The sequence below is a fragment of the Schistocerca americana genome, chromosome 10, assembly GCF_021461395.2.
Source record: "Schistocerca americana isolate TAMUIC-IGC-003095 chromosome 10, iqSchAmer2.1, whole genome shotgun sequence".
Taxonomy (NCBI): Eukaryota; Metazoa; Arthropoda; class Insecta; order Orthoptera; family Acrididae; genus Schistocerca; species Schistocerca americana.
In genome coordinates, this window is record NC_060128.1 from 82,010,881 (window position 1) to 82,038,011 (window position 27,131).

The window sequence follows — 27,131 nt, forward strand, 5'->3', positions numbered from 1 at the left end:
AGTGGTTAGCCACTGGACTCGCATTCGGGAGGACGACGGTTCAATCCCGCGTCCGGCCATCCTGATTTAGGTTTTCCGTGATTTCCGCAAATCACTCCAGGCAAATGCCGGGATGGTTCCTCTGAAAGGGCACGGCCGACTTCCTTCCCCATCCTTCCCTTACCCGATGAGACCAATGACCACGCTGTCTCGTCTTCTTCCCCAAAACAACCAACCAACCAAGACTGAGTAATACTTTCGTCCCTTAGGAGTGTGTGTTACATGTCTCCAGTACCCTCACAATGCGTGCATTGTCAGCAGCTTCCAATAGCTTGACAACTTTAAGGCAGTACTTTTGGTCGGCATAAAAATTTCATTGGGCTCTTTTTCCTCATCCACCATACAACACAGATCTCGCACCTCCCGACTTCCATCTGTCTGTCCCAGTGAAAGATGCACTCTGTGGGTAGCGGTACGTAGATTATGGGAAGGTTTCCGGAATGAGATTTTGCTCTGCAGCGGAGTGTGCGCTGATATGAAACTTCCTGGCAGATTAAAACTGTGCGCCATACCGAGACTCGAACTCGGGACCTTTGCCTTTCGCGGGCAAGTGCTCTACCAACTGAGCCACCCAAGCACGACTCACGCCCTGTCCTCACAGATAGGAGACGAGATACTGGCAGAAGTAAATCTGTGAGGACGGGGCGTGAGTCGTGCTTGGGTAGCTCAGTTGGTAGAGCACTTGCCTGCGAAAGGCAAAGGTCCAGAGTTCGAGTCTTGGTCCGGCACACAGTTTTAATCTGCCAGGAAGTTTCGATGGGGAGGTTATTGATGGAGCAAGGCATTAGCTCTGACGTCGACCAGTAGGGTGTTACCGTGTGGGCACGCAGGCGCTCCCATTAGGGTTGCGTCAGACCGTCGCTCTGAACGGAAATTATGTGGACAATACAGTTTTGTAACCAAAACAGTGGGGAATAATATAGTGTATTGGAATCCTCAATAAAACCAACCTGCTTTCAGAAAAGAGGTATGCTGCATTACTTATTGAATACCCCTCATAAATAAGCTATCATTTCCCTGTGATATTATCGGTATTTATAATTTTGACCTGAAGGTATCGAAATTATCTTAAGTATTTATGTTAACCTGATATTATATTCAGTCTCGAAATAAACTACTGGCCATTAAAATTGCTACACCACGAAGATGACGTGCTACAGACGCGAAATTTAAATGGCAGGAAGAAGATGCTGTGATATGCAAATGATTAGCTTTTCAGAGCATTCACACAAGGTTCACGCTGGTGGCGACACCTACAATATGCTGACATGAGGAAAGATTCCAACCGATTTCTCATACACAAACAGCAGTTGACCGGGGTTGCCTGGTGAAACGTTGTTGTGATGCCTCGTGTAAGGAGGAGAAATGCGTACCATCACGTTTCCGACTTTGATAAAGGTCAGATTCTAGCCTATCGCGATTGCGGTTTATGGTATCGCCACATTGCTGCTCACGTTGGTCGAGATCCAATGACTGTTACCAGAATATGGAATCGGTGGGGTCAGGAGGGTAATACGGAACGCCGTGCTGGATCCCAACGGCCTCGTATCACTAGCAGTCGAGATGACAGGCATCTTATCCGGATGGCTGTAACGAACCGTGCAGCCACGTCTCGATCCCTGAGTCAACAGATGGGGACGTTTGCAAGACAAAAGCCATCTGCGCGAACAGTTCGACGTCGTTTGCAGCAGCATGGACTATCAGCTCGGAGACCGTGGCTGCGGTTACCGTTGACGCTGCGTCACAGACAGGAGCGCCTGCGATGGTGTACTCGACGATGAACCTGGGTGCACGAATGCCAAAACGTCATTTGTTCGTATGAATCCAGGTTCTGTTTACAGCATCATGATGGTCGCATCCGTGTTTGGCGACATCGCGGTGAACGCACATTGGAAGCGTGTATTCGTCATCGCCATACTGGCGTATCACCCAGGGTGATGGAATGGGGTGCCATTACTTACACGTGTCGGTCACGTCTTGTTCGCATTGTCGGCACTTTGAACAGTGGACGTTACATTTCAGATGTGTTACGGCCCGTGGCTCTACCCTTCATTCGATCCCTGGGAAACCCTACATTGCCGCCGGATAATACACGACCGCATGTTGCAGGTCCTGTACAGGCCTTTCTGGATACAGAAAATGTTCGACTGCTGCCCTGGCCAGCACATTCTCCAGATCTCTCACCAACTGAAAATGTCTGTTCAATGGTGGCCGAGCAACTGGCTCGTCAGAATACGCCAGTCACTACTCTTGATGAACCGTGGAATCGTGTTGAAGCTGCATGGGCAGCTGTACCTGTACACGCCATCCAAGGTCTGTTTGACTCAATGCCCAGGCGTATCAAGGCCGTTACTACGGCCAGAGGTGGTTGTTCTCGGTACTGATTTCTCTGGATGTATGCACCCAAATTGCGTGAAAATGTAATCACATGCCAGTTCTAGTATAATATATTTGCCCAATGCATACCCGTTTACCATCTGCATTTCTTCTTGGTGTAGCAGTTATAATGGCCAGTAGTGTATCAGCTGGCTGGAGACCACACATCTGCAGAGCACTCACTGGCAGCACTGACTAAGCTGTTTCATGCTCTCCTCTTTCAAAAAAATAATGTCGTGTTTGGCTAACAAACTGGTGTTTTGTTGTGTCTGCAGCCCTGGAGCACGGCTACTGGGGCAGGTGCGCCCAGCGGCTGTGTGACTGCGACCGCCGGCTAGCGGAGTGCCTCAGGAACTTCCCGTGTCCACGGGGCAAGGCCGTCTGCACCTCCTCCACGTTCCGCTACCTGCAGAACGTCATCTTGGGGTAGTGGCACGCCCGGAGCACAGCCACTGGAGCAGATGACAATGTGACTGCCGTCGCCGCCTGGCAGCGTGCCTCGGAAACTTCCTGTGCTCACAGGAGAATTAGCATCTTCTTGTCTGGCACCAGCGGCAGACATCATTCTCCCATGTTGGCAGCCTTGAACCACAGCTACTGGGGCGGGATGCCAAACGACCGTGTGAAGCTACCGTCGCCTGGTGAAGTGTCTCGGGAATTTCCTGCGGTAATGAGTCAAGTCCTGGTGCACGTATTTCATCTTACAGTACCTGCAGAACATCATCCTGATGTAGTGACAGCCCAGGAGCACAACCACTGGAGCAAGTGTTCGAGACGACAGTGTGACCGTGATCACTGCCTGGCGAACTGCTTCAGAGACTTCCCATACACAAAGAACAATATCCATCAGCACGGGAGTGATGATCGTGTAGTTTGGTCCCTTCCCCCCTCTTTAAACCAAACAACCATTGGCACGTCTTATATTGTATACGACCTGCAGACATCATCCTTCCGTGTTGGCAGCCTTGAAGTGAGGCTACAGGGACAGGCTTCAGATTGTGTTCTGTGACCACCACTTGGTGGAGTGCACCAGGAACCTTCTGTGCCCATGGGGCAGGGCTGTCTGCATGTGCTTCACCAAACGATTCTGTGAGTGTGGTCGCCACCAGGAAGGAGTGCCTCAAGAAAGCCAAAACGAGAATTGCCATTTGCATGTCTTGCGCCTTCTGCTACCTGCAGAATGATAGGTGCCAGCCATGGAGCGCAGCTGCTGGGTAGACATGTTGAATAATTGTGTGATTGTGACTGCCATATAGTGGAGTGTGCGAGAAACTATTCATGTACGCAGGACAAGGCAGTCTGTATGTCTTCCTCCTGCTGCTATCTCCAAATATCAACCTTCTATAGGCATACTGTGCAAGTATGAAGTGTGTGTGTGTGTGTGTGTGTGTGTGTGTGCGTGTTCTCAATATCTTATTGCATTAGCACAAGAACTGAATAGCCATGCACCATACTAAACATCTTTGTGCAAGAAACAAAAGCATGTTATATTGTCCACCAAATAAAACTGGTGCATGTTCTATGCTAAAGATATATGAGTCATGACATAGAACACTAGTACTAGTGCAGTGCACATTCGAATACTATGAATCACAAACTAATGCAGCAAATGTGCTTGAGACAAAATATTTCTGGAATAGTGCATGTGCTGAGGACATCTGTATGTGTGGAACATTAGTCATGTCTCAATATGTCATCCATGTGTAAATCATGTGAAGAATATTTATATCACCTCACACATCATCATACTGACATGTATATGATGAAAATATACAGTATGTGGTGTGGTGTAAACATTAGTATGTGTTTTGGAATATGGAACATATTCATACTACAATGAATGGATTAGAAACATACGACTTCACAATGTGAAACTTAAGCATGGTATAGAGCTGTGAACTTCAATGCGTATGTCAAGTAGAGGATATCACCTGAGGAAGGGAAGATATTGTCAATATACATGTCATGCAGAAAATAGTATTGCATTCAAGGTATGTTACCCTTAAGACTTTCTCACACTTCAATAGCTGATGTTACCTAGAATTTATAGGTAACTCTTTGGTGGAAATACTTATGATTAATATTTCCAATTATTATTATTGTGGACTAAATATGTTCAATAAATGGACAGTGTAAACAACTTGCCAAAGATTTGATGTAGTATACAGTATGTTCATCTATAGTACAAAAATGTTGAATGTTGGTAACAGTATGAGTAATATCATGTGGCAGAGACTTTATACTCTGCTGTTGCAATTTGTGCTGAATGTTAGATGATTTATAAATGAGGAAATACTTCTTGTGTGTGCAACCATATCATGAACCAAAAATCTATTTTTCTTGTTATCTGCCCAGAAATTGGTAAAGAAATCGGCATTTCCAATGTCAATAAGAGATAATTTTACATTGACTGACCATTTTCCTGTGCATTCCAGCAGCAGCAATAGAAATGTCACTTTCAACATCATCTTTCATTAGTTTTCTTAATGAAATAAAAATTATTTTTCTAAATCTTTCATATACTATATTATACATTTTGCATTCTTTTCATTACTTTTTATACAGAGTTTCAAATTTTCCAATGAATATATCATTTAAAATTTGAAATAAATGTAAGTGATGAAGAGAAAAATAAACACTATATCCCAGGCAAATTTCTATATGAAACATACTAATCATTAATTATTACTTTCAGTAACTGTTATGACAAACATAATACTTTTTAACTACTGACATAAGTCTGAATTGACAAATGAGCTGTTGAAAGCAGATGTGAGTTGCAAATATCTTTTCCAAATTTTAATGTGTTTCTTGAAGCTTCAGTTAAAAAAAAATTGTTCCTTTACTCAATAAGAAGTCTGTGAATTTCATTAAATTCTTGTCTTGCAAAATTTTCTTATCCATTAATGCAACTTGTCTCCAAACTATTTATTGTGTGACAGCTCTTGGAGACATTTAATTGTTGATGTATCTTAAAGTGACAGTTACTGGAGCTTCTTCTCTCTGATTTTAATTGATATCCATGGTGGGATGTATGGAACACAATAATTGAGTTTCATCCTCGTTAGCTGCTGGTTGATATTCACAATTAGAGGTACCCAACTAGTGGGCAACAGTATTTTATGAAAAGTGGAAACATCACATCATACACTCCCTCAGTGGCATGCTGCAACCATCTGTCAGTCAAAATTGTTCATAAGTTATTATGTATAAAGGATGTTCATTATGACAAAGTTGATATTTCCAGAAGTTTGTGTTTTTGTGTTGTTCCAAAAGGCATATGCAACATATGTACATTGCTGTCTACTAATGTATTTTGATTTTTTTACAGATGAATTTATCTACTGTAAAGTTCACCAATTGCATAGCCTATGGAAATTATAATGCTTATCATGTTTAATGATTCTTGGTACATGCTGGATGATGACTTGCCATAATTAGCCAATGTGAGTCAATTCTGTTAGAAAGATGCTGGTATTGTTGCATAAAATAAAGTCTTATTGTAGCTACCAAAAAGTCATTCTTCATTAAATATTTCCATATGTGTTTTGCTGGCAGCTGACAAAAATAGATAACATTCACTCATTTGATCGTGCGTAGTGTTCTAGCATGTCTAGCTGAAAAATTATTCTGTCTTCAGGTATGATAAACTTACTGTGGTAATACATATCAATTCTATATCTCCTGGATAGTACAAAATATCCACACTGTAATATTTTAACCTGATTTAAATTCCATTTTTATTGTGTGTGAGACATTTGAAATTTATTGTTTGCTCAATTTCATAGACTATGCAGAACATCTGAGGCACAAAAAAAGAAGCAGACTGAAATACATTATTCATAAGTAATAACTGGAAATAGAAACAATAATCATTGTACACTGAAGTGCCAAAGAAACTGGTGTTGCATGTGCATTCAAATACAGAGATATGTAAAGAGGCAGAATATTGCGCTATATAAGACAACGAGTGATTGGCGCAGTTGTTAGGTGGGTTACTGCAGCTACAATGGAAGGTTATCAAGATTTAAGGAGGGATGTAACGGAAAATGTAAACATTTATTTAAAAAATCATTACAGCCATAATTATTAATGTACAAATCAAAAATTTTGCGTGTGTAAAGCAAAGGAGAAATTTGAATTTTTTACTGTCTTTTTTATAAAAAGGCATAACTCAAATTTTAATCACGCAATTAATGTGGAAATTTTATTGTAGTGTTCTGAGAAGGCTATAAGACTACTGAACTATAGTTATTAATTTATAGTACAAATTGTATCATTAACAGAGTTTTTAATTTTGCACATCCAAAATTAACTTCTTTCCTACATACAATCATCTAAAAATCAGAATGTAATTCCACGATGTCGTATTTTTTAGTTCCAGGGAGACAGAAACATGTTGCGAAGAGCTCCTGAAACTTTAATAGCATTAGCGCATCTACTTATTGAGAAAGGGCTTCTAATAACGTAAAAAATGTAAAACAGGGTAAATGAGGTTCAAAGATTTTCTTCTGATACTTCTGCATGTAATAAGCTTACCTCACTCTTAAAATCATCCATACTGATACTCCTCATCCTCCGGGACTCTCTTCTCTCCTCTTCGAATGCGCCTGGCCTGTATTTGCAGGCAAGGCACTGATCTGTTAGCTTTCTTCACCGTGCTCTCGTCGATGGTGTAAAATTCTTTTCCTGTAAACACACCAGGATCTATACCAACTCGCTTCAGCACTTCAATTCTGCCATTATTTCCTTTTTGTAACATAAAAATGCATCATAAACACCTATTTTTAGTACTTCAAGTCCACAGAATGTCCTTTTTGAGCATCTAATCCAAATTAAATCACTGAGGCTTTCATTTGCATTTTGTGTTTTTCTGTGAAGACACTTTCTCAATAAATCAGGGTTTGCAAGAAACCTGAAAGTGGGCTTAATGCATTCATAACAGGGTTGGGTAATGAGTGTTTCTGTGAATACATCGCATTTCTGATGTTGAAATCACACTAATCGTCTTTCGAACATAGACTATGCATTGGTGTTTGGTCAGTGGATTGTTTGTGGAAAAAAATTTCCCACACAGCATGCCTTATTGCCTACACATTATGTGTGTTTTTCCTGATAGCTCTCCCATAAAATTAATGAAGAGAATCAATTTTTTTCACAGTAAGCCTGCATTGACCTCCTAGTGGTTTTCCATCCTCAAGTATTTAATCTTTCTTCTCATTCAGCAAGCGATGAAACCTGCCACCAGCCCTCTTTTGGGTGTGGCCAACACATTCCAAATTTTCAATTGTTGTATGGTACGGATTATTATCTGTTACAGCTTTGAACGAAGAAGAGTCCCCAAGGTATTTAGTTTCTCCAACACCATACTGGTCCTCAGATCTGCGGAACATCCTCACAACATCAGCAGCCTCCATGCCCCCACTTGAATCACTATAATTTTTAGAGCATGCTTTTCTAGCCACAGTTTCTCACTGTCTTCACTGTTGGGCATTTTCTTTGTTGCACACTGGTGGCAGTATTTAGATATAATTTCTACATCTAAAACTTTACGTGAGTCAGTACCAATAACAGGTGCAACTTCATACAGAGATGTGTGACCCCTTTTCATCCAGGTCCCATCTACAGACACACACAGGTCAGTAACAGTTTTAGGAGATTCACTGCCATGGATATCTACCCCAGGAGCTATTTCTTTTTGGTTTATTTCCACCAGTTCCTCCACTGTTTTCTTCATAGACACTTTGGCAGTATCGCATACAGCATCAGACGTTTCTTTCATTATTTTTTCAAGCCTTGCACAAGGTGGAGGCATGTTCAGAAAATCACACAATCAATTACCTCTTTCCCCGCCTTGTTCAAGGCATCTCAGAGCATATGCTAACCTACAATTCCTTTCCTATATACCAGTGAAAGTTTTTATGGAAGAGGAAAACGAAAATTAATAGCAACACGAATTACAATTTAATTTAAAATCACATGCTATTTCCACTTTTCTTTCTTCAACAATCATGCATTCCGTATTTTTACAGCTAACACATGAACATGAAAACTTTATAGCTTGGCAGAGAAGCTCTAAATCAATAAGTCTGAATCCAGTGAATCTACATTAACATCATTCACTCAGCTGTACAATTCTCCTGTCACAAGTTTCGATGCTGAAGCTGAGGACTTACGTTCCCCCTTTCGAGCTGCTTCCTCTTTTTTGTTGGTAAAGCGATTTCCTTGAAAGCTCCGTTTCCTAAACTACACTCCTGGAAATTGAAATAAGAACACCGTGAATTCATTGTCCCAGGAAGGGGAAACTTTATTGACACATTCCTGGGGTCAGATACATCACATGATCACACTGACAGAACCAAAGGCGCATAGACACAGGCAACAGAGCATGCACAATGTCGGCACTAGTACAGTGTATATCCACCTTTCGCAGCAATGCAGGCTGCTATTCTCCCATGGAGACGATCGTAGAGATGCTGGATGTAGTCCTGTGGAACGGCTTGCCATGCCATTTCCACCTGGCGCCTCAGTTGGACCAGCGTTCGTGCTGGACGTGCAGACCGCGTGAGACGACGCTTCATCCAGTCCCAAACATGCTCAATGGGGGACAGATCCGGAGATCTTGCTGGCCAGGGTAGTTGACTTACACCTTCTAGAGCACGTTGGGTGGCACGGGATACATGCGGACGTGCATTGTCCTGTTGGAACAGCAAGTTCCCTTGCCGGTCTAGGAATGGTAGAACGATGGGTTCGATGACGGTTTGGATGTACCGTGCACTATTCAGTGTCCCCTCGACGATCACCAGTGGTGTACGGCCAGTGTAGGAGATCGCTCCCCACACCATGATGCCGGTTGTTGGCCCTGTGTGCCTCGGTCGTATGCAGTCCTGATTGTGGCGCTCACCTGCACGGCGCCAAACACGCATACGACCATCATTGGCACCAAGGCAGAAGCGACTCTCATCGCTGAAGACGACACGTCTCCATTCGTCCCTCCATTCACGCCTGTCGCGACACCACTGGAGGCGGGCTGCACGATGTTGGGGCGTGAGCGGAAGACGGCCTAACGGTGTGCGGGACCGTAGCCCAGCTTCATGGAGACGGTTGCGAATGGTCCTCGCCGATACCCCAGGAGCAACAGTGTCCCTAATTTGCTGGGAAGTGGCGGTGCGGTCCCCTACGGCACTGCGTAGGATCCTACGGTCTTGGCGTGCATCCGTACTGTGGAGACCTCACGCCCCACGTGTTGAGCAATTCGGCGGTACGTCCACCCGGCCTCCCGCATGCCCACTATACGCCCTCGCTCAAAGTCCGTCAACTGCACATACGGTTCACGTCCACGCTGTCGCGGCATGCTACCAGTGTTAAAGACTGCGATGGAGCTCCGTATGCCACGGCAAACTGGCTGACACTGACGGCGGCGGTGCACAAATGCTGCGCAGCTAGCGCCATTCGACGGCCAACACCGCGGTTCCTGGTGTGTCCGCTGTACCGTGCGTGTGATCATTGCTTGTACAGCCCTCTCGCAGTGTCCGGAGCAAGTATGGTGGGTCTGACACACCGGTGTCAATGTGTCCTTTTTCCCATTTCCAGGAGTGTATTTTCCACCACCCGTTACGCATAAATCTTGACTTCCACGGTTTGCGAATTCAACCTTCCACTTACTAATATGTGTTAGTATTGTCAAAACGTAAATAAACCACATGCAAGAAAGTTTTCAGGCAAAAACATAGATGTCAGCCAGAGATACAGATGTCAGCCAAAGATATCGAAAGAAAATAGCCTTCACACTGACCAAAATTCCGCTGAAGCAAGCAGTTTCCCAAATCTCAGAAAAGGCGGGATTGGCCGCCAGTGCAGAGTTAATCAGTTTAACAAATTAAAAGCATTTCTAAAGCTGCTATCACGATAAAATACAGACACAATATAGATTAAACTGTGTAGATCAAGAACATAACATTTTTGAAAAATCGATTTTTTGGACCAAAATCTATTACATCCCCCCTTAAGTGAGTTTGAACGTCGTGTTATACTCGTCGCACGAGCGATGGGACACAACATCTCCGAGATAGCTATGAAGTGGAAATTTTCCCGTCCGACCATTTCACGAGTGTATAGTGAATATCAGGAATGCGGTAAAACATCAAATCTCCGACTTCGCTGCGGGCGGAAAAAAGATCCTGCAAGAACGAGACCAACAACGACTGAGGAGAACCGTCCAACGTGGCAGAAGTGCAACCCTTCCACAAATTGCTGCAGATTTCAGTGGTGGGCCAACAACAAGTGTCATCGTGCGAACCATTCAACGAAACGCCATCGATATGGGCTTTCAGAGCCGAAGTCCCACTCGTGAACCCTTGATGACTACACGAAACAAAGCTTTACGCCTCGCCAGGGCCCGTCTACACCGACATTGGACTGTCGATGACTGGAAACATGTTGCCTGGTGGGACGAGTCTCGTTTCAGATTTTATCAAGCGGATAGACGTGTACGGGTATGGAGACTTTATGAATCCATGGACCCTGCATGTCAGCTGGGGACTGTTCAAGCTGGTGGAGGCTCTGTGATGATGTGGGGCGTTTGCAGTTGGAGTGATATGGGACCACTGATAAGTCTAGGTACGAGTATGACAAGTGACACATCCTGTCTGACCACCTGCGTCTATTCATGTCCATTGTGCGTTCCGATGGACTTGGGCAATTCCAGCAGAACAATGCGACACCCCACACGTCCAGAATTGTTCCAGAAAGAGTCTTCTGAGTTCAAACACTTCCGCTGGACACCAAACTCCCCAAACATGAAATTATTGAGCATGTCTGGGATGCCCTGCATCGTGCTGGTCAGAAGAGATCTGTACTGTTACGGATTTATGGACAGTCCTGCAGGATTCATGGTGTCAGTTCCCTCCAGCTCTACATCAGACATTAGTCGAGTCCATGTCACGTTGTGTCGCGGCACTTCCGCGTGCTCGCGGGGTCCTACACGATATTAGGCAGGTGTACCAGTTCGTTTGGCTCTTTATTGTGTAACAATAAAGTATAACAAGTTACATCAGCTACAATTTTTAACTAACGCAGAAGGAAAAGTGTAAATTAGTAAGAACCATGTGCAACGATTTGGCAGAAAAAGATTGAAAAGGAAAAATCGATTAACGAGATCAGATAAACAGGACAGGTAAGTAAGGAAAAATTTCAAAGAATTTGACTCTATCCTTTCTGACCTGCATTCAGTTTTATGCAAAGTAATGAAAGCCACATTTTCTCTGATATTGTTTTTCCTGGCGTCATCGTTTCTTTTGCATTGTAATGAATTATTTCCAGCATATTCCTCGAGAAAATACTTGTGAAGTTTCAGTTAGAACTGCTAAGTTTTTAAAGAAAATTCTGCACAATAATCTTGGGTGCATATAGCATACTCTTGTATGGAATTAGAAGTTTATTGAAACTGATTTACCTCAAAATAATACCACAGGGTAGTATTAAATAAAAAATAATCAAATTTCGTATCTTATGTTCTTTCTGCATGTTGCATATTCAGTAGGAGTGCTAAAAGTCTTCTACATCTTAGGCCTCAGTTCAGTCGACTATCGTTTCGTTTGCATTCGTTCCTCCCACGGCGCGGAACATTTCCAAATTTGCTGTTTAAGTTCCATACTGCCTATGTTCCGCTCATTGACCTATATGCTCTTTAAGTCTACAGTTGGACGTACTCGGCGTTTTTGAATGAAATATTTTAAAATTGAAATTAGTGAAGGCCATCTGACTTTCTTCTCTCTCCCTTCCTGATCCACCACATTGCACGGGCTCCTCTTCTGCCAGAAAAACGTTAAAATAACGTTTTAAGAATTCGACGTCTCAATGACACGTTCCATAAGATCACAGTACCTGAATCTCTTTTGCTACAACCCAAGCACATATGGGAATACATAGCGGATAAACCCGGCGTTGCCTAGTATTTACTTAAAGCTACGCGTCCAAACCCATACCTTGCAGCATCTGACCTTGAACTTAATGTTTATGACGTGTCATGTGCTGAATTACGTATCGTACAATGATACAATTTTGTAGATACATTCAGCAGTAAATGTGTATACTTTCTGCGAAACGTGTTGCGAACAGCGTTAGTACCAACGAAGTAATAAATTTAAATGTCATACACGATGCGGAGCGCGGAGTTTTCCACGCATCTCATCTACATCTACATCTACATGGATACTCTGCAAAACACGAGATGTGCACATCACAAACATCACAAAACGGGGGATCCTCCAGCCGTAATACGAAACTATGTATGAGAGGACGGTGCCCAATTCTAAGACGAGTGAGTGTGGCTTCGTCTCGCCTGAGCAACCGGCAGGAGGAACGCCACGGCCGGCTTGTTGACTTCACCAACCGCAGCTTATTGGCCGTCACTGCCAACTATTCCTCCTGCCAGAACTGCATGCACATCCTGTGTAGGACTGAAATGACAGACAGCCAGGGAATAGGACACTGTGCCACGTCCTGTCCTATGCAGGCCTCCTTGGCAGCCCGATCGGCCTGTCCATTTGCCCATATCCCTACATGACCTGGCACCCAGCAGAATCACACCTGCTTAGTCTGCCATTGGAGCAAGGACAGTTGGCCAGATATGAGCCGGACCAACTCCTCAGCTGGGTACAGGTTCTGCAACGATTGTAAGGCACTACGGGAATCGGAGCGGATGAGAAAACGTTTGCCCGGAAGACGGTGCATCTGCTCCAGTGCCTTCAGGATCGCTTGGAGCTCCGCTGCAAAAACACGGTCTGGAAACACTACAGAGCAGCCAAGATAGTTCCCTTGTTTGGAGGCATCAGTGTAAACGACCGCGAAACCGTGCTGCATATCTAAAATGTTAAAAAACAGAGACCAGTATGTAAAATCTGGTGTACTATCCTTCTTAAAATTAGTCAAGTCTAAAATAATTCTGGCTACTAGAGGAGCCAGGGTGGATTTCTGCTCCAACCTCGACGTAAAACATTAAGACCAGCCACGTCCATCTCTTAAAGGCAATCCTATGGGCGAATTCCAAAGGGCCTCGTTATACGTTCAAAATGATTCGAATGGCTCTAAGCACTATGGGACTTAACATCTGAGGTCATCGGTCCCCTAGAATTAAACAACTTAAACCTAACTAACCTAAGGACATCACACACATCCATGCCCGAGGCAGGATTCGAACCTGTGACCGTAGCAGCAGCGCGGTTCCGGACTGAAGCTTCTAGAACCGCTCGGACACAGCGGCTTGCTCGTTACACGTTGCAGGATATGAAAAAGCCGTGCCAGTGGACGCCGAGCAACGGTGTAGTATGCATGTGGGTATGGTGTGGGCAGTGTTTTATATGTGACTTCTGAAATTTTCCCGGCGTATTTCTTCTTCTGTCTTTTCTAGTGTTTTATATATCTGGCGCGCCGTAAGCAACTGCCACCTGATCTGAAGTGGCAGTTCACCAGCCTCTGCACAGAGGCTTGGTATGGGGCTTGTTCTGAATGCCCCAGTGGCAAATCGAAGTCCTTCATGATGCGCCATATCCAACATTTTCAAATAGGAGGTACTCACAGACTCATACAGTGTGCACCCACACTCGAGCTGAGATCGCACAAATGCCCTATAAAACCGGAGCAGACAAGTCCTGGCCGCTCCCCATGTAGTGTGACTAAGACATTTTAAAATACTGAGAGCCTTAAGTGACTGTTTCTTCAGGTCCTTAATATGTGGCAACCATGTAAGTTTCCTGTCAAATATAAGTCTCAGAAATCTCACTGTGTATGTAAAATTAAGAACAGTGTCCCTCATCTGCAACTTGGGAAAGTTTAAAATGGAACGAGAACGGTTAAAAAGAATACACACAGACTTCTCGGTGGAAAACTTAAAACCACTCTTCTGCGCCCATTCATCCAAACGCCTAATCGTAAGTTGCAACTGACGCGTTGTCGTTGCAAGGCTTGAGGACGAGCAAAACAAAGAGAAATCATCCACAAACAAAGAACACTGGACACGACATTGCACTGCTGACGTATTACTATTAATGGCTATGGCAAAGACACTCACACTTAAAACACCACCTTGAGGGACACAGCTCTCCTGCTCAAAGCGATCAGACAGGACGTCACCGATTCGGTGTCGAAAATACTGTGACGAGAGAAAGGACCGAATAAAAATGGGAAGACAACCACGAAAACTCCCGTTGTGAAGCTGCTCGAGGATATGATGCCTCCAAGTAGTATAGTAGGCCTTCTCGATGTCAAAAAATATACCTAGAAGGTGATGCCAGCGCGGGAAACCCTGTTGAATAGCCGCCTCCGGGAGGGCCAGGTTATCAAAGGTGGAGCGATACCTCCTGAACCCATACTGAAAGCGACTAAGGAGTTGCCTGTATTCTAACATCCAGACCAGGCGGCGGTTGACCATGCGCTCCAAGGTCTTTCCCAGACAACTAGTGAGGGCAACACTGCGATAACTACTCGGGCGCGTACGGTCCTTCCCAGTTTTTAAAAGAGGAATCAAAATGGTCACAAACCACGAGTCGGGATGGTGACCTGACGCCCAAATGGCATTAAAAAGTGCGAGGAGGGTACCTTTGTTTCGGTTGGTGAGGTGCCGCAGCATACTGTAATGGATTCTGTCATGTCCAGGGGATGTGTCACGGGCCGCAGACAATGCAGAATCCAGCTCCCACATGGAGTATGGTTGGTTGTAGGCGGAACGGAAATCCAAACTGTCCCTCTCAGAAACCGCTCTACGGTGTTGGGAAGCGGGATCCTGACGGTTGCAGTAATGGAAATGGAAATGAGCGTTTGGCATCACTGGCCGAGAGGCCGCTTATGGGGCAGTTCCAGCCGCCTTGGTACAGGCCTTATTACATTCGACGCCACATTGGGCGACCTCCGCGCCGAATGGGGATGAAATGATGATGAAGACAACACAACACCCAGTCCCTCAGCGGAGAAAATCCCTGACCCATCCGGAAATCGAACCCGGGCCCCTTAGGACGGCAGTCCGTCACGCTGACCATTCAGCTATCGGGGCGGACATGGTTGCAGTAATTGTGTCAAAATAGACCGCCGTCGTCTGGGCAATGTCTTGCGGATTGGTTTGTAGAGTGCTGTTCCCCATTACAGGGCCATTACAGAGACCAGAAATTCGCCTGATGGTCTCCCACACAACAGAACTCTTCGTGGAACGAGTAATGGTGTTCAGGAACTGTTGCCACCACCTCTTCTTGCTCTCTCGAATAATCCAGTGACACTTTGCCCTCGACACACGAAACGCTGCAAGATTCTCTGCAGTTGGCCGACATTTGAACCTACACAGAACTGCACGCATAGTCCTGATTGCAGAGAGGCATTCGTCACTCCACCAAGGGACAAGATGCCTCTTCTGTTGTCCCGTGGACTATGGAATGGATGCTGCAGCAGCATGGTGGATCATTTTAGTAATTGGATCCACCCATTCCTCAGCATCGGCACGGCATTCAAACTGTGCTAGCTGCCCCTAAAGTGTCCAATCTACTCTATGGAGCACCCATCATGGCGGCTCGGGTTCCACCCCATCTGGCAAGTGGATCGAGATTGGGAAGTGAGCACTGCCATACAAGTCGGCAGCCATCACCCATTGAATCATGTGAGCAAGGGCTGGAGAGCTAAGCGAGAGATCGATGGCAGAGAACGACCCAGTTGCAGTGCAAAAGTGCGTACTCTGTCCCGTGTTTATCAAATACGCACACGATGACATCAGAAGCCTCTCAACTGCTCTCCCCTGGGGACAGGTAGCTGCAGAGCCCCAGAGTACATTGTGTGCATTAAAATCACCACAGAGGATGAAGGGGTGGGGGAGCTGTGTAAGAAGGTGGGTGAGAGCCTCTTCGTCGAGCACATCATGTGGCAGTAAGTAAAGGCAACATACTGTAAATGGATGATGCAGGTGTACTGATATGGCAGCTGCTTGTAAATTCGTTGTAAGGGAGATAGTCGAGGAATGGTAGTCGGTGCTGACGAAAATACCGATCCCTCCTCTAGCTCTCTCTCCACGCAGGTCGTCCTTCTTGTGGAGTACATAGCCCTGAAGCTCAGGGGTGTACAGTTGAAAGAGTCTCCAAGAGGAACAGACACAGTGGTCCACCCTGAGATAGTAGACGAAGTTCCTCCACATGCATTCTGAACCCCTGCAAATTCCACTGAAGTGTGGGAACATCTATCACAGGGGTAGCACCTTCATTCTGTTCCTCTGCTGGGTTGAGGAGACTGGAGCAGGTCGAGGGGCAGTCGTGAGTCGAGATGATTGCCCCACACTTACCTCATACTCCATCAGGTCTGGGGGAAGTCAGCTGAAGCATCAGGCAGAATCAGACTGACACGATCGGGTAGTTTACCCCTTGACTCTACCTGCTTTTGCTGTTTTACGGTAGCGTTTCGCGGTTTTGTGGGCTTTGCTTGAGCCGGAGGAGGAGTGGTAATGGTCGTGCTCGCTCACGCTGGCTTCTGTACCTTTTTCTGCTGTTGTAGGGTGGGGAGGGGGGGGGGGGCTACAGGCGTTGGAGCACTTGTTGCATTGCAAGTGCACTGACATGTGCAGGTGTTTGTGCCAACACTCGCCACTTCCGTTGCGTAGAGGCATCAGATTTCAGAGTAGGCTTCTAAAGAATGGACGCAAAAGACGTAGCAAATGTGGGAGGTTGCATGGACCCGTAAATCTTTATGGCTTTTGGATACGCTTAGTTGTTTTTATTTCCTGTGCTTTGCGTTCCTCTAGAAATATGCTGCAGTCCCTACTCCAAACTGAGAGTTGTCCAGAGCAATTGATACATTTAACTGGAGACGAGAAACCAACTCCTTCATGAACGCCCTTACCGCAGTTGCCAACTTCTCCTTTACACTCGAGTGTTGTATGCCCAAAACGCTGGAATTTAAAACAGCGCATTGGGTTTGGGACATGCGGCCGTACGTTTAGGTGAAGAAAGGCTGCCTTGACGTGCTCTGGGATTTTGGGGGTGTTGAAGGTGAGTATGAAGGAGTCAGATTTCACCAGATGTCCATCCACCCTTTTCATAACGTTCTGAACATACACAATTCCCTCTGGAGCCCACTCACTGTTCAGTTCTTCGAGTGGTAGATCAGCTAGGTCCCCATATGATATAACACCTTTGCTGAAGTTCAAAGCACTGTGGAGCTCTGTATCGATGGTATATTCGCCCAGGCACTTAGCGTTCTGTTGGTTAACAGCTTGTTGGTAACTGGATGTTTCAACCAACAGCGTCCCATTTCGCAACCACTTAACAGATTTTAAAATCGCGGCAATTTCTTCTAAGCCCTTCTGGATGCAAAAAGGCGAAACAGTATTGATAGAAAACTCAAATTTTTGCATATGATAAACTTGTCTATGAATAAGTACTACGTGAAAAACATCTGCATCAATATTCATCCAAGGCCAAAGAAGATTTAAAAGTGTTCAATGATTGAGATCTAGATTTTAATGTTCTGAGATGTAAAATTTTGCACTTCGCAAAATGAAAAAGCTTCATATCCCATGAATAAAATATTGGTGAGTCGCAACTGTAATCAATCATTGTGAAAGTTGAGATTCTCTGGCGTACAAAATGTTCAAACAATTTACCAGAATATACCCTGCAGACGTCTTCGGCAATTGTGTTGGCGCCAGTTTTTACTATTTGTGTGTTTTCTTTTTTCCTACGCCATATTACGATACTCGGTTGACGTAGGGACTTATTCCGTGACCACCATCTATGTATACCGCTTGTAAAATGGGGTGACAACATAGGCTCAGTCACAGGGAAGGCAGCCGGCAGAGTTAGGTTCAATGGCAGTGAAGGCGGCAGTCAATACACCTTTCTTATAATTTCGTGATTTTATCAAGTTCTGTAGAGTGTGTAGTTTCTGCCTGTCTTTTCTCATATTTTTTCCAGTCTTGGGAAACCGACTGCCTCTTTATCACACAAACCAATGAGTGCTTTTGAGAGGAGATCTAAGATCATGTTTCTAGATTACCGTAAGTATTTTGAGATCGTTCCTCGCAAACAGCTTCTAATTAAAGTGCGTGGTCATCCAATATTGTCCCAAATGTGAGTCAGGGTTCGTGATTTCCTGTCAAAAAGGTCGCAGTTCGTAGTAAAAACTAAACAATATCTGAGATTTTTCAAGAAAGTATTATAGGTCATCCGCTGTTTTGAATCTGAACAAACTATTTAGAAGCTTTACCGTTCGTTTACCGTTCGGTAAAGTCGTCAAAAGACCAAAACCATATCATAGCTAATAATTTACACAAGATGCCTACGTGGTGCGAAATGTGGCAATTGACCCTAAACAATAAAAAGTGTAAGATCCTCCTGATGAGCAGTAAAAAAATTCCGTTAAATTTAGGTTACACGATAATTTAAAGACTGTGGACTCAATTAAATACCTAGGCTTTACAATTACAAACGGCTGAAACTGAAACCATCAAATATAAAACGTTGAAGGGAAGCCGAACCAAAGATTGCTCTTTATTGGCAGAACATTCAGAGAAGGCAACAAATCTATTAAAGAAACTGCTTACACTATGCTTGTCTGTGCTCTTCTGCAGTACTGCCGTGCGGTATGCTATCTTTACCGGCTGGCATCAACGGAGGACATCGAAAAAGTTTAAATTACGCCAGCTCGTTTAGTATTCTTGCGAACCAGGGAAAAGATTGTCACGGATATGATAACTGATTTGAGGTGACAATATTTTAAAAAAAAAGAGGTTTTTTTGCTGTTGCAAGATCAGTTCACGAAATTTCAATCATCAACTTGCTCCTCCGAATGTCAAAATACACAGTAATCCAAAAAAAAAAAGACGCACCACGAAAGAATGGGATGGAAATCGGTAGATGTCACGTACATGTACGGACAAACAAATGATTAGAATTTCAGAAAAAACTGGATGATTTATTCAAAAGAAAGAGCTTAGCAAACTGAGCAAGTCAATAACGCGTTGACCCACTCCGGTCAATATGCAGTCAGTTATTCGTTCTGACATTGATTGACAGAGTTGTTGGTTGTCTTCCTGAGGGATGTCGTGCCAAATTCTGTCCAACTGACTAGTAAGATCGTCGAAATCCCGAGATGGTTTTAGGACGCTGCTCATAATGCTTTGTAGACTCAGAGAAAGCTTTTGACAATGCCGACTGGAATACTCTCTTTCAAATTCTAAAAGTGGCAGGGGTAAAATACAGGGAGCGATAGGCTATTTACAATTTGTAGAGAAACCAGATGGCAGTTATAAGAGTCGAGGGGCATGAAAGGGAAGCAGTGGTTGGGAAGTGAGTGAGACAGGGTTGTAGCCTATCCCCGATGTTATTCAATCTGTATATTGAGCAAGCAGTAAAGGAAACAAAAGAAAAATTCGGAGAAGGTATTAAAATCCATGGAGAAGAAATAAAAACTTTGAGGTTTGACGATGACATTGTAATTCTGACAGTGGCAGCAAAAGACTTGGAAGAGCAGTTGAATGGAATGGACAGTGTCTTGAAAGGAGGATATAAGATGAACGTCAACAAAAGCAAAACGAGGATAATGGAATGTAGTCAAATTATGTCGGGTGGTGCTGAGGGAATTAGATTAGGAAACGAGACACCTAAAGTAGTAAAGGAGTTTTGCTGTTTGGGGAGCAAAATAACTGATGATGGTCGAAGTAGAGAGGATATAAAATGTAGACTGGTAATGGCAAGGAAAGCGTTTCTGCAGAAGAGAAATTTGTTAAGATCGAGTATAGATTTAAGTGTAAGGAAGTCGTTTCTGAAAGTATTTGTTTGGAGTGTAGCCATGTATGGAAGTGAAACATGGACGATAAATAGTATGGACAAGAAGAGAATAGAAGCTTTCGAAATGTGGTGCTACAGAAGAATGCTGAAGATTATATGGGTAGATCACGTAACTAATGAGGAGGTATTGAATAGAATTGGGGAGAAGAGGAGTTTGTGGCACAACTTGACGAGAAGAAGGGACCGGTTGGTAGGACATGTTCGGAGGCATCGAGGGATCACAAATTTAGCATTGGAAGGCAGCGTGGAGGGCAAAAATCGTAGAGGGAGACCAAGAGATGAATACACTAAGCAGATTCAGAAGGATGTAGGCTGCAGTAGGTACTGGGAGATGAAGAGGCTTGCACAGGATAGGGTGTCATGGAGAGCTGCATCAAACCAGTCTCAGGACTGAAGACAACAACAACAACAACAACTCATAATGCTCCAAACCTTCTCAGTTGGGAAGAGATCCGGTGACCCTGATGACTTACGTAGGGTTTGGCAAGCACGAAGAAAAACAGTAGAAACTCTCGGCGTGTGTGGGCGGGCATAGTTTGTTTAAACTTAAGCTTGGAATCTCATTCTCTGGAGTAGAATTGTCTTGAGATGAGTCCCGCTTTGAATTCTGCCCCGATGACGAGCGAAGGCGCGTCTGGAAACTCCCCAGACAGTGGTGGAATACCAAGGCGACTGTCATCCGCCGTACGCACCGACACCCAGGAGTGATGATCTGAGATTCCATTTCTTTTCATAGCAAGACCCCTTGGTTGTCATCCGCGTTGTCCTTGCACCACAGCGGTACGTTGACGATATTTTTTTTATTTTTTATTTATTTATTTATTGTTCCGTGGGACCAAATTAAGGAGAAGTCTCCATGGTCATGGAACGAGTCAATACATGACATTATAACACGATAGTGGAAACAGATAAAATGAAATACAAGAAACATATTCAGGCGACAAGTCGTAAGTTTCAATAAAGAAAATCAACAATGTAACACTGGAATTTACTTAGTTTTTCAGCTCTTCCAGGAGCTCCTCGACAGAATAGAAGGAGTGAGCCATGAGGAAACTCTTCAGTTTAGACTTAAAAGCGTTTGGGCTACTGCTAAGATTTTTGGTAGCTTATTGAAAATGTATGCTGCAGAATACTGCACTCCTTCCTGCACAAGAGTCAAGGAAGTGCATTTCACATGCAGATTTGATTTCTGCCTAGTATTAACTGAGTGAAAGCTGCTGACTCATGGGAATAAGCTAATATTGCTAACAACAAACGACATTAAAGAAAATATATGCTGTGAGGGCAATGTCAGAATTCCCAGACTATTAAATAGGGGTCAACAAGAGGTTCTCGAACTTACACCACATATAGCTCGAACAGCCCTTTTTTGAGCCAAAAATACCCTTTTTGAATCAGAAGAATTACAAAAAATAATACCATATGACATAAGCGTATGAAAATATGCGAAGTAGACTACTTTTCGTGTTGAACTGTCACTTATTTCAGCTACTGCTCTAATGGTAAATAAAGCAGCATTTATTTTCTGAACAAGATCCTGAACATGGGCTTTCCACAACAGCTTACTATCTATCCGAACGCCTAGGAACTTGAACTGTTCCGTCTCGCTTATAATATACCCATTCTGTCTGATCAAAATATCGATTCTTGTTGAATTGTGAGTCAGAAACTGCAAAAACTGAGTCTTACTGTGATTTAGCATCAAATTATTTTCCACAAGCCACGAACTTATTTCATGAACTACATTATTTGATACTGTTTCAATATTACACACAAGATCCTTCACTACCAAGCTGGTGTCATCAGCAAACAGAAATATTTTTGAATCTTCTGTAATACTAGAAGGCATATCATTTATATAAATAAGGAACAGCAGTGGCCCCAGCACCGACCCCTGGGGAATGCCCCACTTAACAGTGCCCCATTGGGACTGAACATCACTATCACTTTCAATATTGCGGAGAATTACCTTCTGCTTTCTGTTCTTAAAGTAAGAGGCGAACCAATTGTAAGCTACTCCCCATACTCCATAATGGCACAACTTCTGCAGTAATATTTTGTGATCAACACAGTCAAAAGTCTTCGTTAAATCAAAGAAAATACCTAGCGTTCGCAACCTTTTATTTAATTCGTCCAAAACCTCACAGAGAAAAGAGAATATAGCATTTTCATTTGTTAAACCATTTATAAAACCAAACTGTACATTTGACAGCAAATTATGTGAATTTAAATGCTCCAGTAACCTTGTATATACAATCTTCTCGATCACTTTAGCAAACACCGATGGCATGGAAATAAGTCTAAAATTGCCAACATTATCCCTGTCTCCCTTGTTATAAAGTGGCTTCACTACCGAGTACTTTAATCGGTCAGGAAACCGACCATTCCTAAAGGAAAAGTTACACATATGGCTAAGTACTGGGCTAACATACATAGAACTATACTTCAGTATTCTGCTAGATACCCCGTCATATCCATGAGAGTTCTTGGACTTCAGTGGTTTAATTGTTAACTCAATCTCCCTCTTGTCAGTATCATGGAGGAGCATTTTAGGTAACAGTCTCGGAACACTTTTTTCTAAGAGCGCTATATGATTCCCTGTTGGGACTAGGTTTCTATTTAGTCCACCTGCTATTTTCAGAAAGCAATTATTAAATACTGTACATATATGCGACTTATCAGTTACGCGGACATTCCCACTACAGACTGATTCTACATCCTCGAACTGTCTCTGCAGACCAGCCACTTCCTTTACGACTGACCATATGGTTTTAATTTTATCCCGAGACTTAGCTATTCTATCTGCATACCACATACTTTTTGCCTTCCTAATAACATTTTTAAGCACCTTACAATACTGTTTGTAATGGGCTGCTGCATTTAGGTTTTGACTGTTCCTAACGTTTTGATAGAATTGCCACTTTGTTCTACAAGATATTCTTATCCCTTTAGTCAGCCACCCAGGCTGCCTGTTTGTGCTAGTACCCTGTTTTGAACGTTCTAACGGAAAGCAACTTTCATAGAGCACGAGAAAAGTCTTGAGGAAAGCATTATATTTATCGTCTACTGTATCAGCACTATAAACATCTTGCCACTCTTGTTCCTTGATAAGGTTTACAAAGGTCTCTACAGCAACTGGATCAGCTTTCCTAAAAAGTTGATCACTATATTTAACATGTGTTGCAGCACAAAAATCTTTTAGAGTTAAAATTTGTGCTTCATGATCTGAAAGGCCATTCACCTGTTTGCTAACAGAATGCCCTTCTAGTAATGAGGAATGAACAAAAATGTTGTCTATGGTTGTTCTGCTGTTCCCTTGCACTCTTGTTGGAAAGAATACGGTTTGCATAAGATTATATGAATTAAGGAGGACTACCAGCATCCTTTTCCTTGCACAATCACTTACTTTTTGTATTTCCTATAAAGTGAACCAAGAACCTCCTCTAACTTTAGCAAAAATGTTGTGAAATCGGAGTCTCGGGATCTATAAATAACAACAGTTAGAAGTTTAGCTCCACTAAATTTAACCGCACCTGCACAACATTCAAATAACTTTTCAGTGCAGTACTTTGAAACATCAATTGACTCAAATGGGATGCCGTTTTTCACATACATGGCTACTCCCCCACACCGCAAAGAGCTCCTAGAAAAGCTGACAGCCAACCTGTATCCTGGTAAAGGAAGCCTCTGAATTATCTCCTTATTTAAGAAGTGTTCAGATATACCAATAATTTCAGAGTCAACATCTATAAGCAGTTCACTAACTTTATCTCCAATACCTTGTATATTTCGATGAAATAAACTAATTCCCTCATTACTCGGATACCTAATTCCCTCATATTCTACACCCGTTTTTGTTCTTTGTTGTCCTTCATGGTAAGTGTCTGCCCAGATAGCTGAGTGGTCAGCGCGGCGGTCCGCCACGCCCAGGGGCCCAGGTTCGATTCCCGGCTGGGTCCGAGATTTTCTCCGCTCAGGGACTGGGTGTTGTGTTGTCCTCATTATCATTTCATTATCATCAGTGGAAGGCAACGGGAAACCACGACTGGAGTCACTTCCCTAGACGCTCATGCGGTGGACCTCTCTGACGAGGCTTCCCCCATGACCTGCCATAAGGCAGAACACAATGTGGTTTTTTTTTTTTTTATGGTAAGTCACCCTGGACTTTCATTTCAGCAAGGTAGTGGCCAATCTTACGACGAGAATGTCTACAGATTGTGTGCGTGCTTGCCAAACCCTACTTGGACCAGCAAGGTCGTCGCGTCTCTCCCCAGTTTGTTCCATTATGGGCAGGGTCCTCCAACTAGCTCGGGATTTTGATGAACTGACGCGTCGATTGGGCAATATTTGGCACGATATCCCTCAGAAAATCAACCAATAACTCTGTCAATCAATGCCAAATGGAGTAACGACTTGCATAAGACTCAATTCGTTACGCTCTTTTTCTTGAATAAATCGTTCAGTTTTTCTGAAACTGCAATCATTTGTTTTCCTGTAGATGCACATCACACATTTACAGAATTCCCTCCCATTACGATAATTCCTTCGTGCGGCGTCGGCACACATACACTATCTTACCAAAAGTATCCGGACATCCCAAAAAACATATGTTTTTCGTATTAGATGCATTGTGCTGCCACCTACTGCCAGGTACTCCACAGCAGCGACCTCAGTAGTCATTAGACATCCTGAGAGAGCAGAATGGGGCGCTCCGCGGAACTCACGGACTTCGAACGTGATCAGGTGATTGGGTGTCACTTGTGTCATACGTCTGTACGCGAGATTTCCACACTCCTAAACATCCCTAGGTCCAGTCTTTCCGATGTGATAGTGAAGTGGAAGCGTGAAGGGACACGCACAGCACAAAAGCGTACAGGCCGACCTCGTCTGTCGACTGGCAGAGACCGTCGACAGTTGAAGAGGGTCGTAATGTGTAAAGGCAGACATCCATCCAGACCATCACACAGGATTCCAAACTGCAAGTACTATGACAGTTAGGCAGGAGGTGAGAAAACTTGGATTTGGCTGCTCATAAGCCACACATCACGACGGTAAGTGCCAAACGACACCCCGCTTTGGTGTAAGGAGCGTAAACATTGGACGATTGAACAGTGGAGAAACGTTGTGTGGAGTGACGAATTACGGTACCCAATGTGGCGATCTGAATGCAGGTTGTGGGTATGGCGAATGCCCGGTGAACGTCATCTGCCAGCGCGTGTAGTTGCCAACAGTAAAATCCCGAGGCGGTGGTGTTATGGTGGGGCCTGTTTTTCATGTTGTTTTACGTGGCACTATCTCTGCACAGGCCTACATTGATGTTTTAAGCACCTTCTTGCTTCCCACTGTTGAAGAGCAATTCGGGGATGGCGACTGCATCTTTCAACACCATCGAGCATCTGTTCATAATGCACGGCCTGTGGCTGACTGGTTACACGACAGTAACATCTCTGTAATGGACTGGCCTGCACACAGTCCTAACCTGAATCCTATAGAACGCATTTGAGGAACGCCGACTTCGTGCCAGGCCTCACCGACCGACATCGATACCTCTCCTCAGTGCAGCACTCCGTGAAGAATGGGCTGCCATTCCCCAAGAAACCTTCCAGCACCTGATTGAACGTATGCCTGCGAGAGTGGAGTCTGTCCTCAAGGCTATGGGTGGGCCAACACCATGCTGAATTCCAGCACTGCCAATGGAGGGCGCCACGAAATTGTAAGTCATTTTCAGTCAGGTGTCCGGATACTTTTACCACCCTTTTAGGATAGATGGTTATAGGTGCTGCATATCAAATGTAATAAAATCGAAAACAAAACACACTCAGTTTCTGTCCTACCGTGATCCTGGTTATGTGTCAATATGTCGTTTTCTTCGAGGTATTTCGTAATGTTTGAATACGTACGTGTTCGGAAATCCTACTACAAATCGATGTCTGTGACATGGCTCTATAATTACTTCTGTTTTGTTTCTTGTGTATTGGTGTGATCTGTGCAGCTTCCAAACATTAAGTACGGAACTTTTGTCGAGCGGATGGTTGTACATGGTTGCTGATAATGGAGCTATTTAATCAGCAAAGGCGAAAAACAACGTAATTGACGTATAATCTGGACCAGAAGAATTGCCTTCATTAAGTGATTTAAGCTACTTCCTAGTTACTAATGTTCGCAGCTGTTCTTGATTTTAATTATGGAATACACATTGTCGTCGCTCTCCATTCATGCATAACAAAAGAAGTGAATTACGAATGAGGTATTTATCAGACGGTAAAATTTCAAGAACTGTATTTCACGTACAACTGACACCAAAGCACAATTTGGACGTGCAAAATAATCTTTGGAACAGAAGACGCCTGGAACAAATGCTAGGCTGTTAGTCCCAGTCATCAACGATATTTATTTTAGACCTAATTTTTATTGTCAAAATTTCAGTAAAAAATGTCACGGTTCTTCAATCTTGCACTAAAACTGTATCCAGCATTTCAAGAGGTAAGACAGTGAAGTAAAAAATTATGTATTCGTTATTATTAGGCTTACTGTTGCGAATGGGCAGCCACACATACGTAGCTTACCGCTTGATATAAAATACGGTACGCAGTAGCAATCTAGAGTGTTTCGACAATTGACAAGTGAGGGAAATGTTTTTGCTCTTGAACTAACAGTTCAACAGTTCTCTGTTCGCTACTAGTTCTTTTCCCAATGACTGACACAGCAATTGGACGTAGTTCAATGTTTGTTTGTGTTGATCCGCATAAATATCCCATTCTTGGTGTAATGTACACCACGTAAAGTGTTGAACATACCGTACCTATTTCCGTGCTATACCGTCTTTTAGCCTACTTGTCGTTAAGTTCGGATATGAAATGCACTCTACGTTTTTACAGTAGCATCAAGTAGTTTTATCTT

The 27,131-nt window shown here is 43.7% G+C and overlaps 1 protein-coding gene across 1 annotated transcript in view; it reads left to right on the top strand.

Annotated features, from left to right (window-relative positions):
* Nucleotides 1–3,022: 3,022 nt before the first annotated feature.
* Nucleotides 3,023–27,131, top strand: part of LOC124552249 (keratinocyte proline-rich protein-like) — a 34,161-nt gene continuing 10,052 nt past the window's right edge. Inside the window, exon 1 of the mRNA XM_047126531.1 lies at nt 3,023–3,082. Within this exon, the coding sequence (XP_046982487.1) occupies nt 3,023–3,082 (60 nt within the window). The remainder of the gene's footprint in view (nt 3,083–27,131) is intronic.